Source organism: Mustela lutreola, chromosome 4 (genome assembly GCF_030435805.1).
Source record: "Mustela lutreola isolate mMusLut2 chromosome 4, mMusLut2.pri, whole genome shotgun sequence".
Classification (NCBI taxonomy): domain Eukaryota; kingdom Metazoa; phylum Chordata; class Mammalia; order Carnivora; family Mustelidae; genus Mustela; species Mustela lutreola.
Window position 1 is genome coordinate 100,033,642 of NC_081293.1, and position 20,521 is coordinate 100,054,162.

Here is a 20,521-nt window from a genome sequence, read left to right on the forward strand (position 1 = left end):
TGCTACGATTACTCTGTTCTAGAAGGAAGAGCAAGTCGCTAATTGCCTTTTAGCAAATACTCCACATGCAAGATCCCAGAGACCAGAAATACTTGTCTAATAACCTGCACTGAAACAGGAAACGAAATACATTTATTGGATCATTGTTGAGTTTAGAATCAGCCCTCTAGCACCTGAAATAAATATTGTCCATAAATTGAAGTTGTAATGTTATTTTACCTAATGGTTTAGTTTGATCAATATCCCTCTTTTGCTGTGGTACCATATTTGAAAGCACAAACATAGGATTTATGCTGCTGTTCTAAATAAGAAATTGCTCAAATAATGTATAGTTCTTCATGTAAAAAGAGAAATATCGGGCGCCTGGGTGGCTCAGTGGGTTGAGCCGCTGCCTTCGGCTCAGGTCATGATCTCAGGGTCCTGGGATCGAGTCCCGCATCAGGCTCTCTGCTCAGCGGGGAGCCTGCTTCCTCCTCTCTCTCTCTGCCTGCCTCTCTGCCTACTTGTGATTTCTCTCTGTCAAATAAATAAATAAAATCTTTAAAAAAAAAAAAAAAAAAAAAAAAAAAAAAGAGAAATATCGGTTATTATAATTACTTCAGAAAGAAGTTGCAATTAAGTATTTTTCATTGAAGTAATCATAATTTAGCTATTAGAGAAAAGTGACCTTACCTCATGGCAATTTTTTTTCCCTCATCGCAATTTTTATAAGTTAGGCAAATGTGAAATACTTAAAGATGTGAACATCTTCTCTGTTTATTCAAAATTTATGACTTTATTTTTTCAATTATTTTCAAATTAAAAAGTTAATATAATTAGTCCATAATATAGCATTCTAAACCAATTCTGGAAATGCAGATTTAAGTGGGATAATATCTTACCAAATTACAAACTTTTGACAGATCAATTTGATATTCTGTAATACCATGACTTTTTTTCTATTAGAGTCATATATTACTTTAATGAGAATTTTACTACAAAAATAACATTTGAATGCCAAGTGAAAATACCATGGTTTTCAGAGCTATGTGTAGAGAACAAAGTTTTTTGGTACAACTTCTTATGGCATTCACATTTACATATTTTCCTTTTTTTGAATGAGTTATTGAATGCAGACTGCTTAAATGAAATGTTACTGGACAAGCTTATGTAAAAGGTAGACTGCTTTATTCTGGTGTTAGTCCAAAACCAGGGCCTGATATATGAAAGGCTTTAAACCTCTACTTTCAAGATATCCAACAGACAGTATCAGCTTTAAATTAAAGTGACTTTTCCAAGTGTTAACTGTTTACATACATCATGGAATCTTCAATGTTAGGCATCTTGTCAGTGAACACTAATTCCATTTATTCCCATTTATTAGGAAGCCTTCCTTTTGTTTTTGTCAAAAATCACAGCCTTTCTCTAAGCTACTTATTTCTTAAAATCCATTTAATTCCATTTTATTTTTTTCCATGTAGAAATGAACTTATTGCTATGTAGGATAGACTGGGAGACCCCAAGAAGGTTCATATCATTAATGTTGATTATTTCTTTAAAAATATGCTGAGTGAAATAAGTCAAGCAGAGAGAGTCAAGTCTCATATGGTTTCACTTACTTGTGGAGCATAAGGAATAACATGGAGGACATTGGGAGATGGAGAGAAATGAGGGGGGAATTGGAGGAGGAGACAAACCATGCAAGACTGTGGATTCTGAGAGACAAACTGAGGGTTTTGGAGGGGCGCGAGTGGGAGGTTGGGTGAGCCTGGTGGTGGGTAATGAGGAGGGCACGTATTGCAGGGTGCTCAGCACTGGGTGTGGTGCATAAACAATGAATGCTGGAACACTGAAAAGAAATAAAATAAAATAGAAAAAATTTTAAAAAAATACTGCTCTTGGGAGAGGAAAGGGCAAAGATGGCAGAGGAGTAGGGGACCCTATTTCAACCAGTCCTCTGAATTGAGCTGGATATCTGCCCGAACACTTGGAACACCCATGAAATCAGCCTGAGATGTAAGATTACACACTTCTGGATCTCTAGGCAGGCAGAGGATCATCAGTGGAGAGGTAGAAAGGAGTTGGGAGAGTGTGGGCAGATATCAGAGGATAAACAGAGGGAGGAGAGAGCCATCAGAAGTGAGCCATTGGAAAGTACTACTCCAGTATGAAAGTTCCTGCTCTTGGGAACCAGCAATAGCTTGGAGACCCGTGGCTGTGAGATGGGAAGGGACTAATAACGGTACTCAAAGAGAACAAAGGACCATAAGGGATAGTCGTTAGGAGTAGGTGGCTGCAGGTGGGGACCTAAGCCCACAGTTCCCAACTGGCCACAGCCATCTCCCACCCTTGCCTGAGAGGACCCACCAAGGGCTTGAGTCAGCAGTCCTGGGAATGGCGGGTGTCGGGACCGGGCTTACCTGGATCAGTATTGGTCGTGGTTTTGGTGGCAGGAGGTGCAGAAAGCAGAGGCCTCGGGCAACCACTGAGACAGTGGCTGGGGGTGTGCTGCGGGAGGCTGCGGTATTCAGCAGGGTTGACAGGGGGAGTCTGTGTGTTCTAGACCATTCAGAGGGGAGCAGACTGTGGCTTCTCTTTGAGGCGGAGGTCTGGGTGCAGGCAGTTTACTTTGCTCTGACCCTCTGAAAAGGTGTGAAAAGCCGCCAGAAAACAAAAACCTCCAGAGAACAAAAGCCTGAAAAACCAGTTTCCACAGAACCCAGCCCCTTGATAGGGGTTAGGGCAACCCTGCCCAAGCAGGACTGACTGAAAAACAATGCAGCAGCCCCCCACCTCCACCAGAAGACAAGCTGAAGGAACAAGAGGACAATAACCACAGGGTCCCCATAAAACTGTTAAAGCCCAACATCCCGGGGAAACTGTATGCTAAGCTCCTGGTAGTGCCTCACGGCCTGTATATTTCTTAGATACAACTTTCTCTCTCTCTCTTTTTTTAATTCTCATGATTCTTTTTCTTTCATTTTTTTTTACCTACTTACCATTTCAACTAGATGTTTAATATAGCATATTCCATAGAAACTTTCTAACTTGAATTTTTTCATACATATGCTTTTTCTTTTTTTAAATAAATATATAGAGATATAAGCTTCAGTGTAGTCCCTTTTCCCCTATTCAATACTGCCTTTGTGTATATACCAGTTTTGATTTCCCTGTATCTCTGGAAACTTGAGTTCTCTAACAAAGATAACAAGATACACCCAGGAAGAATTGAAATACCCTTCCTTGTCCACATCAACAGATTATAACCACCTTTCTGTCACCTGCCCCCTCCTTTTTTCTTCTCTCTCTCTCTCTTTTTTTTTTTTGTTGGTCTTTCTATTTGTTCACTTTTGTTTTTGTACTTTATAAATCTTATTTTGGAGGCTCATTTTGTCTGGGTTTTTCTTTTTCTTTTGTCAGTCTTTTTGTTTTTGGTTCTGTACTTTCTAAACTTACTCTTGGGGCTCATTTTGGGTGGGGGTTTTTTCCCCTTTTCTCTTTGGCGGTGACTTCCAATTGCTCTGAAACTTCCCAGGGTGTACCTTGCCTGGATAGTGGTTGATACTTTCAACTATACATCCCCTCAACCACAACACAACAGAATGACAAGGAGGAGGAATTCCGAACAAAGAAAAGACCCAAAGACAGTGGCCTCTCCAGCAGATCTAATGAATATGGATCTAAGCAAGATGTCAGAAATACACTTCAGGGTAGCAATTATGAAGACAATGGGCTGGAGAAAACTATTAATGGCAACATAGATTCGTTAAGGGCAGAAGTGAGAACAGATCTGGCAGAACTTAAAAATTCTATTCCTGAGATGCAATCTAATCTAGGCACTCGAACAGGGTAAATGAAGCAGAAGAATGAATTAGTGATCTTGAAAACAAACTTATAGAAAAGAAGGAGCAGGAGGAGGCCTGGAAAAACTTAAAATCCATGAAAACAAAATTAGAGAAATAAATGACACCATGAAACATTTCAATGTCAGAATTATTGGGATCCCTGAGGGGGTGGGGAAAGAGAGGACTAGAAGATATATTTGACCAAATCATAGCCAAGAACTTTCCTAATCTGGGGAATGAAACAAGTAATCATGTCCTAGAGGCAGAAAAGACAACCCCCAAATCGATGAAGGAAGATCGACCCCCAGGTATGTAATAGTAAAACTGTCAAATCTTAGAACCAAGGAAACCATTTTAAGGGCAGTTAGGAGGAAGAGATTCCTTACACACAGAGGGAGGAACATCAGAATAATGTCAGACCTGTCCACAGAGATCTGGCAAACCAGAAAGGGCTGGCAAGACATATTCAGGGTACTAAATGAGAAGAATATGCAGCCCAGAATTCTTTATCTGGCAAGGCTGTCATTCAGAATAGAAGGAGAGATAAGAAGCTTCTAGGACTGGCAGAGACTGAAAGAGTATGTGACACTAAACCAACCTTGAAAGTAATATTAAGGGGTAGTGGGGTTCTATGAAAGAATGACCCCAAGAGTGGTACAGAACAGAGATATACAGAGACAATCTATAGAAACAGGAACTTCACAGGCAACTTATCTGTCAGTAATTACTCTCAACTTGAATGGCCTAACTGCTCCCATAAAATGACACAGGGTTGCAGATTGGACAAAAAGACAGGACCCATCCATATTCTATCTACAAGAGACTCATTTTGAGCCTAAAGATAGATCCAGAGTGAAAGTGAAGGGATGGAGATCTATCTTTCATGCCAACAGACTTCAAAAGAACGCTGGGATAGCAATTCTTGAATCAGACAGCTTAGATTTGACTATAGCTAGAGATATAGGAGGACACTCCATCATTCTTAAAGGATCTATCCAGCAAGAAGAGCTAATAATTGTAAATATCTATGCCCCCAACATGGGAGCAACCATACTTCTTACTATAATAAGTCAATTGTTAGCAAAATAAAGAGACATATTGGTAATAATATGTTAATTTGTAGGAGACCTTAACACATCACTCTCAGAAATAGATCATCTAAGCAGAAAAATCAACCAAGAAATAAGAGCTTTGAATGACACACTGAACCAGATGGACCTCAGAGATATATACTGAACATTCCACCCTAAAACAACAGAATACTCATTCTTCTTGAGCATGCATGAAACTTTCTCCAGAATAAACTACATATCGGGTCACAAATCAAGTCTCAGCCTATACCAAATGATTGAGATTTTTCCCTGCATATTCTCAGACCACAATGCTGTGACACTGGAACTCAATCACCAGAAAAAGTTTGGAAGAATTTCAAACACTTGGAAGCTAAAGACCATTCTGCTAATGTTCGGGTCAACCAGGAAATCATCGAACTTAATCACTACTCATGAAAACCAATGAGAACAAAGACACACCAATCCAAAAGCTATGGGATATGGCAAAGGTAGTCCTAAGGAAGGAATACATAGCCATCCAAGCCTCACTCAAAAACAAAAACAACAAAAAACAAAAACCAGAAAAATCCTGAATACACAAACTATGTTTACTCCTTAAATATATGGAGAATCAACAACAAAACCTAACCCACACATGAGTAGGAAAATAATTAAGATTAGAGCAAAGATCAATGAATTAGAAACCAGAAATACAGTAGAACACATTACTGAAACTAGAAGCTGGTTCTTTGAGAGAATTAATAAGATCAATAAACCACTGGCCAGACTCATCCAAAAGAAAAGAGAAAGGATAATAAATTATGAATGAAAGGGGGGAGAACATGACTAACACCAAGGAAATAGAAGCAATCATCAGAAATTATTATCAACAGCTATATGCCAATAATTAAGCAACCTAGAAGAAACGGATGCATTCTTGGAAACTATGAACTTCCAAGAGTGAAACAGGAAGAAACTGACAACCTGAGTAGACCAGTAAGTAGTAACGAGATTGAAGCAGTGACCAAAAACCTCCCAAAAAACGAGTCCAGGGCCTGATGGATTCCCTGGGTAATTCTATCAAACATTCAAAGAATAAATAATACCCATTCTCCTGAATCTGTTTCAAAAAATAGAAACAGAAGGAAAACTTCCAGATGCTTTCTATGAGGCCAGCATTACCTTGATCCTCAAACCAGACAAAGACCCTGTCAAAAAGGAGAATTTCAGACCAATATCCCTGATGAAGAAAACAGATGCCAGAATTCTCAACAAGATCCTAGCTAATAGGATCCAACAGTACATTAAAAGGATTATCCGTCATGATAAGGTGGGATTTATCCCTGGGATGCAGTGTGGTTCAACATCTGTAAATCAATCAATGTGAAAGAACACATAAATAAGAGGAGAGCCAAGAACCACATTGTCCTCTAAATTGATGCAGAAAAAACATTTGACAAAATACAGCATCCTTTCCTGATTAAAACTCTTCAGAGTGTAGGAATAGAAGGAACATTCCTCAACTTCATAAAATCCATCTATGAAAAATCCACAGCAAATATCTTTCTCAATGGGGAAAAGCTGAGAGCCTTTCTGTTGATATCAGGAACATGATAAGGATGTCCACTCTTGCCACTGTTGTTCAACATAGGACTAGAAGTCCTAGCAACAGCAGTCAGACAACAAAAATAAATAAAAGGTATTCAGATTGGCAAAGGAGTCGAACTCCCTTCACAGATGACATGATACTATATGTGGAAAACCCAAAAGTCTCCACCCCCAAATTACTAGAACTCATACAGCAATTCAGTAATGTAGCAGGATACAAAAATCAATGCACAGAAATTAGTTGCTTTCTTATACACTAAGAGTGAAACTGTAGAAAGAGAAATCAGAGACTCGATTCCATCTACAATAGCACCAAAAATCACAAGATGCCTTGGAATAAACCTAACCAACAAGGTAAAGAATCTGTACTCTAGGAACTACAGAACAGTCATGAAAGAAGTGAAGAAGACACAAAAAGATGCAAAAACATTCCATGCTCAGGGATTGGAAGAATAACATCATTAAAATGACTATGCTACCCAGAGCAATCTATATTTTCAACACCATCCCCATCAAAATACCAATGGCATTTTTCAAAATGCTGGAATAAACAATCCTAAAATTTGTATGGAACCAGAAAAGACTCCAAATTGCCACAAAGAAATGTTGAAAAAGAAAAATGAAGCTGGGGGCATCATGTTTCCTGTTTTCAAGCTGTATTACAAAGCTGTGATTACCAAGACAGCATGGTACTGGCACAAAACAGACACATAGACCAGTGGAGCAGAGTAGAGAGCCCAGATATGGACTCTCAACTCTATGGTCAAATAATTTTCGACAAAGCAGGAAAAAAATACCCAATGGAAAAAAACTCTTCAGTAAATGGTGCTGGGAAAATTGGACAGCTATATACAGAAGAATGAAACTGGACCATTCTCTTACACCATACACAAAGATAAACTCTAAATGGATGAATGACCTCAATGTGAGACAGGAATCCATCAAAATCCTAGAGAAGAACATAGGCAGTAACCTCTTCAACATTGGCCACTGCAACTTCTTTCAAGACAGGTCTCCAAAGGCAAAGGAAACAAACACAAAAATGAACTTCTGGGACTTCATCAAGATCAAAAGCTTCTGTACAGCAAAGGAAGCAGTCAACAAAACAAAGAGGCAACCCATGGAATGGGAGAAGATATTCGCAAATGACACTACAGAAAAGGGCTGATATTCAAGATCTATAAAGAACTCCTCTAACTCAACATCCGAAAAACAGATAATCATGTCATGTCAAAAAATGGGCAGAAGACATGAACAGACACTTCTCCAATGAAGACAAACAAATGGCTAAGAGATATGTGAAAAAAATGTTCATCATCATCAGCCATCAGGGAAATTAAAATCAAAACCACATTGAGATACCACCTTACAGCAGTCAGAATGGCCAAAATTAACAGGACAGGAAGCTACAAGTGTTGGAGAGGATGTGGAAAAGGGGAACCCTCTTATACTGCTGGTGGGAATGCAAGTTGGTACAGCCACTTTGGAAAGCAGTGTGGAAATTCCTCCAAAAGTTAAAAATAGAGCTACCCTATGTCCCTGCAATTGCACTAATGGGTATTTACCCCAAACATACAGATGTAGGGAAGGAAGGGCCATATGCACCCCAATGTTCATAGCAGCAGTGTCCACAACAGCCAAACTGTGGAAAGAGCCGAGATGCCTTTCAACAGGCAAATGGATAAAGAAGATGTGGTTCATATATACAATGGAATATTACTCAGCCATCAGAATGGATGAATACCCAATTTTTGCATCAACATGGATGGGGACTGGAGGAGATTATGCTGAGTGAAATAAGTCAAGCAGAGAAAGTCAGTTATCGTATGGTATCACTTACTTGTAGAACATAAGAAATAGCATGGAGGACATTAGGAGAAGGGGAAAATGGAGGAGAAATTGAGGTGAAAGACAAACCATGAGAGACTCCAGGAAAAAAACTGAGAGTTTTAGAAGGGAGGGCAGTAAGGGGATGCGTGAGCCTAGTGGTGGGAATTAAGGAGGGCATGTATTGCATGGAGCACTGGGTGTGATATGCAGACAATGAATCATGGAACACTACATCAAAAACTAATGATAGGGGCACCTGGGTGGCTCAAGTGGGTTGGGCCTCTGCCTTCGGCTCAGGTCATAATCTCAGGGTCCTGGGATCGAGCCCCACATCGGGCTCTCTGCCCAGCAGGGAGCCTGCTTCTCTCTGCCTCTCTCTGTCTGCTTCTCTGTTTACTTGTAATCTCTGTCAAATAAATAAATAAAATCTTTAAAAAATTAAAAAATAAATAATTATGTACTGTATGGTGACTAACATAACACAATTAAAACATATATACATAAAATAAAAATAAAAATACTGCTCTTGGGATTATTTCCTCTTGCTAAAGCTAAGTATTCTTCAGATTCAAAATTCAATTTGTATCTTATTGTTCCACTGCTTCTTTTTTGATTGAGGTTTAATTAACATGCACTATTACATTAGTTCTAGGTGTACAGTATAATGATTCAACAAGTCTATACTTTTCTCAGTGCTCATCAAGATAAGTGTATTCTTAATTCTTTTCATGTATTTCTCCATCCCCCCGGAGCTCCCCTCTGGCAATGACCCGTTTGTCCTGTGTATTTAAGAGTCTGTGTGTTTGTCTCTTTGTTTGCTTGTTTGTTTCTTACTTTCCAAATACAACTGTAATCATATGGTATTTGTCTTTCTCTGATTGATTTATGTCACCCTAACTTCATCTATGTTGTTGCTGATGGCAAGATTTCATTTTTTATGGCTAAGTAATATTCCATTGTATATTTATACCACATCTTCCTTAGCCATTCCTCTATCAATAGATACTTGAGCGCCTTCCATAACTTGGTCATTCTATTTTTCTAATTTTTTGAGGAACTTCCATACTGTTTTCCTCAGTGGCTGAAGCAGTTTGCATTCCCACCAACAGTACATGAAGATTCCTTTATATCCACATCCTCTCCATTGCTTCTTGATCTTTTTGAGCATTTGAAAATATTGTACTCTCCATTACTCCTTTTAGATAACTGTTGGGACTGACTCTCTCACAGTTATTATAACCTCTTGAGTTAAAATTGCTTTTCTTGGATGTTGAAGATAGGATTTACATTTGTTTCACATCTCTTATAAATGAAATATTAGATGTAAGCTCATTTTTCTTGCTACAGAGAATTTCATTCTTTCTGCAAGTGGTAAAGGATGGCATTTTACTTCTGTGCTGGTCCAAATGTCTTTCTCAGTCGTCTACTCTGATCATATTTTGATTCATAAGACTTGGACATTTCTGCAGACATGGTAATGTATGGATAGTTAAAAACTTACCATGAAGTTCCGATGCTCATGGTGATGGCAATCTGCAATGTCCGGACAGCAATAGGAATAATCACTTTATTCTTAAAGAATATTTTTCTGGGTTGCAGAGTTCTATATAACAGTTGTTGGGTTTTGTTGTTATTGGGGTTTTTTTGTTTGTTTGTTTTGCATATGGAAGCTGTCATTCCTTTGTCATCTGTGATTTCTGCTGATACTGAATAGTCATATGTCAAATTGTTTCTATGAAGATAATCTAGCTTTTAACTTCACTGGTTGATGATGTGATTTTTCTCTTCTTTTTTTAAAGTTTTACAGTGATATCTGCGTGCTGTATTTTTTTTTTTTTTTTTTTTTTGGTTCATAGGATTTTTTTAAATCTATAGCTTGATGTTTTTTATAACTTTTGGAAGTTTTTGGAGAATTTTTCACTTTTGGAGAATTTTTGGCTTTAACACCTCTGTCTCTCTCCTCTCTTTTTGGATTCCAATTTATACATAAATTAGACCACCCCCTAGTATCCCATATGTTCCTTACTTCTCTTATATTTTATACCTTTTTTTTCTGCTTGTTTCATTCTGAATTTTTTCATGACCTATATTCCAATTCCCTAAATATGCTCATGTGTTTTGTTTAATCTGCTTTAAAACCCATCTATTAAGTACACTATTTCAAAATTGTAGTTTTTTAGATCCAGAATTTCTGTTTGGTTCATTTTTATAGGATTCATACTTTGTTGATAGTTTCAATTTTGTATTTTACTTCTTTGAATGTTTTCAGTATACGTTCAGTAAAGCTTGTGTCTGATAACCCAGTATCTAGAAGCCATATGAATCAGCTTATGATGTCTACTTGTTCTGTTAGTATTTTGTACATTGTCTAGTATCTGTGTGTACCTGGACACACAGAACTGGACATTGGAAATGAAAACTTGCAGAAATAATTTGAGGCTAAGAATCATGTTATTATGATTTCCCTCCTGAAAGGATTTATTTTCCTTCTAGGTGATATTTAGTCATTTTAAGACATGAATGATTTGAAGGGCAAGTAGGTTCTCAGCAGCATATCTATTCTGCTGTTCAGGGTTCCAACTTGAATCATGAAGGATTACCAAAATCTTCCTCTTTGGCAGGCCCTGAACCCTTACGTTTGATACCCTTAGCCCTGCAAGTCAAAAAAAGTTCTTTTAGCTTTTCCAGTTTCTCAGCTGCATTTTTTGGAATCAACATAATCCTCAGCCCCAACTAGGGAAATGACAACCCCAAATCCTAGGCTCATTTATGGGTTTTCTTTTTCTGGATCTTGTCCTCAATATTCCCATTCTCATCAGGTCTCTGATGACTTTGGACTAGAATTCCCAATTTTAGAGGGAAAATATTCCAAGACTACCTAACTAAATTTGAATTTGAGATAAACAATGAATATCTTTTCTAGTATAAGTCTGTTCCATGTAATAATAGGAACATACTTATATTAAAAGTATATTCTCTGTTTATCTGAAAACCAAATTTATCTGAGTATCCTATATTTTACCTGGCAGTCCTATTTCAGGCAGATTGATATCCATGTTTTTCCAGCTTTTCTAGATGTTTTCTGAATTAACTAGTACATTGTTACTGGAATAAGAAGTTTGCTGTTGCCTACCTAGTCAACAATCTTGAGTTATTAAAAATTTTTAAAAGACAAATCACCAAATGGAAATTTAAAATGTTTACTGAAATCCTAGTTGCCATGAATTATATATGTGACCTTGTATAATTAGCTTCACATTTTGGTCTCATTCTTTTTAGATGTAAAAAAAAAAGAATACTAGATGACATTTGTTGAGGTCTTACTATATGCTTAGCATTGTGCTAAATACTTTAAAAATATTAATAATAATTACTTACACTTCATAGGGATTTTGTGAGGGGCAGATTTAGTAGTATGAGTGATTGGGTACATGCTAACTGCTAATTAACTATTAAGACAAATTTGTTGTAACTTGTTTTTTTTATTTTTGCTTTTCTTACTTTTACTTTTATTCTGTTGTAATAAACACATTTAACATGAGATGTATCCTCTTAGTAGATCTCTAAGTGTAGTTACAGTATTGGTAATTATAGGGATAATTTAATACAACAAATGTTTAGAACTTACTTATCTTATGTAACTGAGAATTTATACCACTGATTATCAACTCCTTATTTCCCTTCCCCTCCCAGCCCCTGGAAACTATAATTATACTCTCTGCTTTTATGATTTGACTATTTTATATACAACATATAAGTGAAATCATACAGTATTTGTTCTGTGACTGACTCATTTCATTTAGCATAACATCCTCAAGTTTCATCAATGTGGTTGCATATTTCAAATTTCCTTCTTTTTGAAGATTCAGTAATATTCCATTGTATACCATATGTTCTCTATCCATTCATCCATTGATGAGCCTTTGGGTTGTTTCCACATCCTGGCTGTTGTGAGCAGTGGTACAGTGAACATGGGAGTGCATATACCTCTTTAAGATCCTGATTTCAATTCTTTTGGCTAAATAGCCAGTAGGATTTCCAGATCACATGGTAGTTCTATTTTTTTGTTTTAATTTCAATTCCAGTTAATTAACATATAGTGTTATATTAGTTTCAGGTGTACAATGTAGTGACTCAACAATTCCATACATCACCCGGCTCACCAGAGGAGTGCACACCTTAATCCCCATCACCTATTTAACCCATTCCTCCACCCATCTCTCCCTCAGTACCCATCAGTTTGTTCTCTATAGCTAAAAGTGTTTCTTCATTTGTCTCACTCTCTGTCACCTTTGCTTGTTTGTTTTATTTCTTGAATTCCACATATGAGTGATAATGGTATTTGTCTTTCTCTGGTTGACTTATTTCACTTAGCATAATACCCTCTAGTTCCATCCAAATTATTGCAAATGGAAAGATTTCATTCTTTTTATGGCTGAATAAATTCCCATTGTATATGTATACCATAACTTCTTTATTCATTCAACTGATGGATATTGGGTTGCTTCCATAATTTGGCTATTGTAAACAACACTGCTATGAACATATGGGTGCATGTGTCTCTTTGAATTAGTGCTTTTTAAATTCTTTGAGTAAATACTCAGTAGTGAAATTTCTGCATTGCATGGTGCTTCTATTTTTAACTTTTTGAGGAATCTCCATACTCTTTTTCTACAGTGACTGTACCCCTTTCCATCCCTGCAAATAGTGCATGAGGGTTCCTTTTTTTCCACATCCTTGCCAACACTTGTTGTTTCTTGTGTTGTTGATCTTACTCATTCTGACCAGTGGGAGATGATATCTCATTGCAGTTCTTTTTTTAACTTAAAAAAAAAGTTGTTGTTGTTTTTTAAAGATTTTATTTATTTGACAGACAGAGATCACAAGTAGGCAGAGAGGTAGGCAGAGAGAGGAGGAAGCAGGCTCTCCACTGAGCAGAGAGCCTGATGCAGGGCTCAATCCCAGGATCCTGAGATCATGACCTGAGCCGAAGGCAGAGGCTTTAACCCACTGATCCACCCAGGGGCCCCCCCAAAAAAGTTTTAAAAAATTTTTTTCCTTTATTTATTTGAGAGAGAGAGCATGAGAAGCGGGGAGGGTCAGAGGGAGAAGCAGACTCCCTGCTGAGCATAGAGCCTGATGCGGGACTCCATCCCAGGGCTCCAGGATCATGACCTGAGCAAAAGGCAGTCGCTTAACCAACTGAGCCACTCAGGCACCCCTCATTGTAGTTTTGATTTGTATTTCCCTGGTGGTAAGTGATGATGAATATCTTTTCATATATCTGTTGGCCATTTGGATATCTTCTTTGGAGAAATATCTATTCATGTCTTCTGCCCAGTTTTTAATGGATTCTTTGTTTTGGGGTATTGAGTTTTATTAGTTCTGTATATATTTTGGATACTAACCTTTTATCTGATAGGTCATTTGGAAATATATTCTCCCATTCTGTAGATTGCCTTTTGCTTTTGTTGATTGTTTCCTTTACTGTGTAGAAGCTTTTTATTTTGATGAAGTCCCGATAGTTTATATTTAGTTTTATTTCTCTCACCTCAGAAGGCATATCTACAAAAACGTTGCTGTGGCTGATGTCATAGAAGTTACTGTCTGTGTTCTCTTTAGGTTTTGTTGTTATTTCAGGTATCACATTTACATCTTTAATCCATTTTGAATTCATGTGTGTATGGTGTAAGAAAGTGATCCAGTTTCTTTCTTTGCATGTTACTGTCCAGTTTTCCCAATACAATTTGTTGAAGAAACAGTCTTTTTTCCATTGGGCATTCTTTCCTACTTTGTTGAAGATTAATTGACCATATGGTTGTGGGTTCATTTCTGGGTTTCCTATTTTGTTCCATTGAACTGTGTGCCTATTTTTGCACCAGTGCCATACCATTTTGATTACCATGTCAGACTTTCAGACTTGAAGTCTGAAACTGTGCTTTCTCCAGCTTTGCTTTTTTCTTTTCTTTTCTTTTCTTTTTTTAAGATTGTTTTGGCTAGTAAGGGATTTTTGTGGTTTCATACATATTTTAGAATTTTTTGCTCTAGTTCTGACAAATGCTGTTTGTGTTTTGATATGGATTGTATTAGATGTGTGGATTGCTTTTGGTAATATATACATTTTAATAATATTCTTCCAATCCATGAGCACGAAATGTCTTTCCATTTCTTTGTGTACCCTCAATTTCTCCCATCAATTTTTTTAAATTTAAATTTTGTTAGTTAACATACAGAGCAATATTGGTTTCTGGGGTGGACTTCAGTGATCCATCATATATATACAATACCCAGTGCCTATCACAAGTGCCCTCCACCACCCATCTACCCATCCCCACCCAACTCCCTCCATCAACCCTCGATTCATTCTCTATCATTAATAGTCACTTATGGCTTGTTTCCCTTTCTTTTTTTTCTTCCTTTCTCTGTTCCCACATGGTCATCTGTTTTCTTTCTTAAATTCCACATTTAAGAAAGAGTGAGATCATACGGTATTTGTCTTTCTGACTTATTTCACTTAGCATAATGTAGGCTCCATCCGTGTCATTGCAAATGGCAAGATTTCATTCTTTTTGATGGCTGAATAATATTCGTGTGTGTGTGTGTGTGTGTGTGTGTGTGTACACCACATCTTCTTTATCCATTCATCAGCCAATGAACATTTGGGCTTTTTCCATAGTTTGGCTGTTGTTGATAATGCTGCTATAAACATCAAGGTACATGTACCCCTTCAGATCTGTATTTTCACATCCTTTGGGTAAATACCTAGTAGTGGAATTGCTGGATTGTATGGCAGCTCTATTTTTAACTTCTAGAGGAACCTCCATATTGTTTTCCAGAATGGCTGCACCAGTTTGCATTCCCACCAACAGTGTAAGAGGATTCCCCTTTCTCTGCATCCTCACCAACACCTCTTGTTTCTTGTGTTGTTAATTTTAGCCATTTGACAGGTATGAGGTGGTATCACACCATTGCTTTGATTTGCATTTCCCTCATGATGAGTGAGATTGAGCATCTTTTCATGTGTCTGTTGGCCATCTGGATGTCTTCTTAAAAAAATGTCTATTCATGTCTTCTTCCCATTTCTTAACTGGATTTTTTTGGGGGGGGTTTCATTTCATATAAATCTTTATAGATTTTGGAAACTAACCCTTTATAAGATATGTCACTTGCAAATATCTTCTCCCGTTTCCCTTTTAGTTTTGTTGATAAGCTTTTTAGTTCATTTTTGCTTTCGTTTCCCTTGCCTCTGATGATGGGTCTAATAAGAAGTTGCTATGGCCTAAGTCAAAAAAGTGGCTGCCTGTGTTCTTCTCTAGGATTTTGATGGTTTTCTATCTTATATTTAAGTCTCTAATCCATTTTCAATTTATTTTTGTATATGGTGTTAGAAAGTGGTCCAGTTTCATCCTTCTGCATGTTGCTCTCCAGTGTTCCCAAAACCATTTTATTGAAGAGTGTCTTCCCTCCCCCCGCCCCACTGGTTATTTTTTTCCTGCTTTGTCAAAGATTAGTTGACCATGTAGTTGTGGGTCCATCCCTGGTTTTTCTATTCTGTTCCACTGATCTGTGTGTCTGGTTTTGTGCCAGTATCATACTGTCTTGGTGAGTATAGCTTTGTAATAAAGCTTGAAGTCCAGAATCATGGTGTGTCCAGTTTTGCTTTTCTTTTTCAGGATTGCTTTGACTACTCAGGGTCTTTTGTGGTTCCATACAAATTTTAGGATTCTTTGTTCTGGCTCTATGAAAAATGCTGGTGGTATTTTGATAGGGATTGCATTAAATGTGTTGATTGCTTTGGGTAGTATAGACATTTTAACAATGTTTGTTCTTCCAATCCATGAGCATCAAATGCTTTTCCACTTCTTTGTGTTGTGTTCTATTTCTTCCTTAAGTATTCTGTAGTTTTCAGAGTGCAGATCTTTTACCTTTTTAGTTAGATTTATTTGTAGGTATCTTATGCGTTTTGGTGCAATTATAAATGGGATCAGTTCCTTGATTTCTCTTTCTGCTGCTTCATTATTGGAGTATAGAAATGCAATAAATTTCTTAATTGATCATATATCCTGCAACTTTGCTGAATTCATATATTAGTTCTAGCATTTGGGGGGGTGGATTTTTTCAGGTTTTCTACATAGAGTACTGTTGTCTGCAAGTAGTGAAATTTGACTTCTCCCTTGCCAGTTTTGTTGCCTTTATATCTTTTTGTTGTCTGATCACTGAGGCTAAGACTTCCAGTACTGCATTAAATAGTTATGGTGAGAGTGGACATCTCTGTTTTATTCCTGACTGTAGAGGAAAAGCTCTCAGTTTTTCCCCTTTGAAGGTCATATTAGCCCTGGGTCTTTCACATATCACTATGATGTTGAAGTATGTTGCATTTATCCCTACGTTGTTGGTTTCTTTGTTTTTATCTAGAATGGATACTGTATTTTGTCAAATGCTTTTTTTGAGAGGATCATATGGCTCTTATCTACCTTGACCTTTCTTACTTAAAGACATTGGAATAATCTTATTCATAAGGAAAGCTAGTAATGCCTGTTTAGAAATGCCTATTACGTAAAATTTCCTTCCACCCAGCTGTGCTTGAGCTGAAGCCACTGGCCCCATCAAGCTGATGTCATGGCACCTACAAGAAGAGGAACTTAAATTTCACCAGCTCAGTGAGGTTGCCTAGCTATATAGGCTCACTGCTTTATTCAGTGTTCCCTCCTAATCCCTAACCTACAGGCTGGAGCAGGACTGGGTCTGGACGTGTATACCTAACAATGTGCAGATAACTGTGAGGTGCCTTGAAGAATACAGAACTGGGTTGTAAGATTGTCCACCAAGAGCTTAAAAGGCAATCAACAGTAATGCAAAATCACTGCAAGAAAAGAATGACAGGAGGGAAATGGAAAGTATTGGTGTATCTAAAAGAGCATATCCACTAAAAAGTGAGCACCCAAGTGTCATCCAGGTGGTGGGAAGTCTTGACAAGTACAGTTCAATGGATAAAAAAGTAAATACAATGGCTAATTAAATTTGATGAGGGGTGCCTGGGTGGCTCACTGGGTTAAGACCTCTGCCTTCGGGGCACCTGGGTGGCTCAGAGAGTTAAGCCTCTGCCTTCGGCTCAGGTTGTGATCTCAGGGTCTTGGAATCAAGCCCCGCATCAGGCTCTCTGCTCAGCGGGGAGCCTGCTTCCCCTTCTCTCTCTCTGCCTGCCTGCTTGTGATCTCTCTCTAAAAAAAAAAAAAAAAAAAAAAAAAAAAAAGACCTCTGCCTTCGGCTTGGGTTGTGATTCCAGGGTCCTGGGATCGAGCCCCGCATTGAGCCCCACATCGGGCTCTTTGCTCAGCAGGGAGTCTGCTTCCTCCTCTCTCTGCCTGCCTCTCTGCCTGCTTGTGATCTATGTCTGTCAAATAAATAAATAAATGAAATCTTTAAAGAAAAAAAAGATTTGATGAAAAAATGCTTAATCTCACTACTAATCAAATACATGAAATAAAGATGAAATACTACTTAAACTTATACTTAATTGATAATACTTAATATTAACAAGGGCTACATTTCCTGATGAAAGTATAAAGTGCTTTTTGAGAAGCATTTTGCCCACAAGGAAGGGGAATCCTTAAAATATTCACATCTTCTACGGAATAATATTGCAGTACTCATATCTTATGTGTCAAGAACCAATTGTGCTTTTAACTTGTGCTTGAACTCTGTAAATAAAAAAATGAAAGTATAAAAAAATAAAGAAAAAGTAAGCAAGCTTTCTATATTGTAAAATTTACAGATAACAGAAATCCCAAATAACAGTGGAAAACAACAGAAATGTTTTCTGCAAGGGAGGCTCCAAAATATAGTGCTTTAGCTGGACATTACCATTCAAAATAAAATAGAGATTTTTGTATTAAGGAGGAAAGGGAGAATGGATGTTGGAAAGATAACCAGCAAGTTTTGCTCCGTTATACTAGGGAACAAACTTGAACTTCAACATAATTTTCAAAAAGTCATTCATTTTTAGGGAAGAGCCCAAATTTTCAAAATTACATGAATACTACAATTACAAATCAAGTCAATGATTCCGTAAAACAATGAATGTCACCAACAAAGATTTGATAGTTGAACCTATCTGTTTAATGTTAACTTTTTAAAATGCAGTATTATTACATTATTATTTTACTACATTACATATAGTATTAAGCTTATACTCCCAGATATGCATAAAAACACTCATAGAAGTTTTTTTATACTTTTCACTGTCCATATTTTCCATAATGAGCATATCTAAAATGCAAGCTAAGAAAATTATAGACATTTTTTTTTGAAACATTGAGTCTGATGACAGATTCCCAGACTTGAGAAACAGGATCTCAAATTTGGGATTTCTCATGTTGTTCCAAACAAAATTAAGTAAGGGGCTAAGACATAGCCTGGCAAATTTTTCAAATTTAAAAGAAAAATCCTACAAACAGTAAATTGGGAAAAGCAAGTCACCTTCAAATAAACTAGACCCAGGTTGGCCACAGATTTTGTCTTTAGTTATCATGCATTATTTGCACTCTAAGAACTTTATTTGCTTATCCAATACTTTATGAAGTAGGTACTGTTGTTAGTTCTATTTATTTTACAGGAAGCATGGGGTAAGGGAGGTCATGGACTTGCTTCTTGTCTCACAGATTGTCAGGAATGGAGCCAAAAGGCAAACCCAGGCAGTGTGGACCCCCATGGCCATATCTTTCCTACTTACATAGAAAGGACTTTGAAGAAAAACAAATTGTGATGCAAATAAGTTATCATTAATGAGTATCACAGTTTAGAAAATATGCCTCCATCCATGTATCTCAGTAACTTCTCAAAGTCGTCCTCCAAGTTGCTAAGATAGTAATCACAATGAATTCAATAACCAAAAATTACAGAACAGCCTGGTGGTAGGCATCACACCAGCTAGAATCTCAGAAGTAAAGGTTTATTACAAATAACTTTTTTTTTTTAAATAAATGGTTGCTGTTTTAGTCCACTGTTTCTTCTTTTAAGATTTTATGTATTTATTTGACAGAGAGAGAGATCACAAGTAGGCAGAGAGAGAGGGGGGAAGCAGGCTCCCCGCTGAGCAGAGAGCCCAATGCAGGATTGGATGAATGCAGAGAAGTTGAAATAATGGATTTCACTTGGGTACAAAGAGAAATTTTTGAGGACACATTTTTAGGGAGATGTCAGACCTGTCCACAGAGCCACATGTCGAATAAGCATCAGCAGGTGAGAACTGCTTGGCTCATGGGAGGAATTACGGGTCATTTTCTGGGGGTGTCCTTCTGGAAATGGTTATCTCTTCTGGATCATACCCTAGTTCTCAGTACCATTTGATTTCTATTTTTCAGCTGAAACTAAGATCTGCTTCAAATACTACCACGGTGTGAGTGGAGCCCTGCGAGCCACCACCCCCAGTGTCACAGTCAAAAACTCCGCAGCTCCTGTAAGTCCCATTTCTTCCTCTTTGGTCAGAGCTAATCTTGGTGCTTCTTTGCTTTCTCCCACTTCGTGTGTGTGTGTGTGTGTGTGTGTGTGTGTTATATACACATATGGGCATATGGATTATATATATAGAGGGATTATATATATATATATAGATAGATAGATAGATAGATAGATTATAAGTAGACAGAATAGTGAGGAGGAAGGAGAGCCAAAGGCAAACTTATTAAAATCATACCACTTTTTGTTTGTGAAATGTTAAGCTTTAGTAGTGAGATGTTTGCAATAGATTCATGCTTCACAAGTGTGAGGAACAAGTGTTTCTCTGGTGTGCATTTTTAAAAATTCCTTGTTTTTTCAGGATTTATATTTCCATATGTTTTAATTTCTTTTTAAGCTTATAAAGAAATTTATGGAATAGAAATTTATAATCTCAGACTGATTTGGTTCATAAAATTATAAAATGGTAGGCCTAGAAGAGACTAGAATCACTGGTCATTTTTTCCTTTATATGAATGAGGAAACTGTCCGATATGCCTAAGTAATGGACCTAAGCTCACAGCTGCAGACCAGAGATTTAAGTCACGTCTTTTGTTTGTTGTCCTCTGGTTTTGCTCAGTACTCCAGTAACAAATGCTGCCTTTTCCTAAATTACAGTCTAGTTTGCATCTTTCTGGTGCTGCTGACCTTTGTTCTCAATGCATCTGATTAGCTGAAATTTACCTTCAGATGGCATTTCATGTCCTTTTC

At 37.4% G+C, this 20,521-nt stretch overlaps 1 protein-coding gene across 4 annotated transcripts in view; it reads left to right on the forward strand.

Moving 5' to 3' along the window:
• Window positions 1–20,521, forward strand: part of HECW1 (HECT, C2 and WW domain containing E3 ubiquitin protein ligase 1) — a 467,220-nt gene that overhangs the window by 240,795 nt on the left and 205,904 nt on the right. For all 4 annotated transcript variants that reach the window (XM_059170590.1, XM_059170593.1, XM_059170591.1 and 1 more), the window contains one exon: window positions 19,678–19,772. In XM_059170590.1, the coding sequence (XP_059026573.1) occupies window positions 19,678–19,772 (95 nt within the window). The remainder of the gene's footprint in view (window positions 1–19,677; window positions 19,773–20,521) is intronic.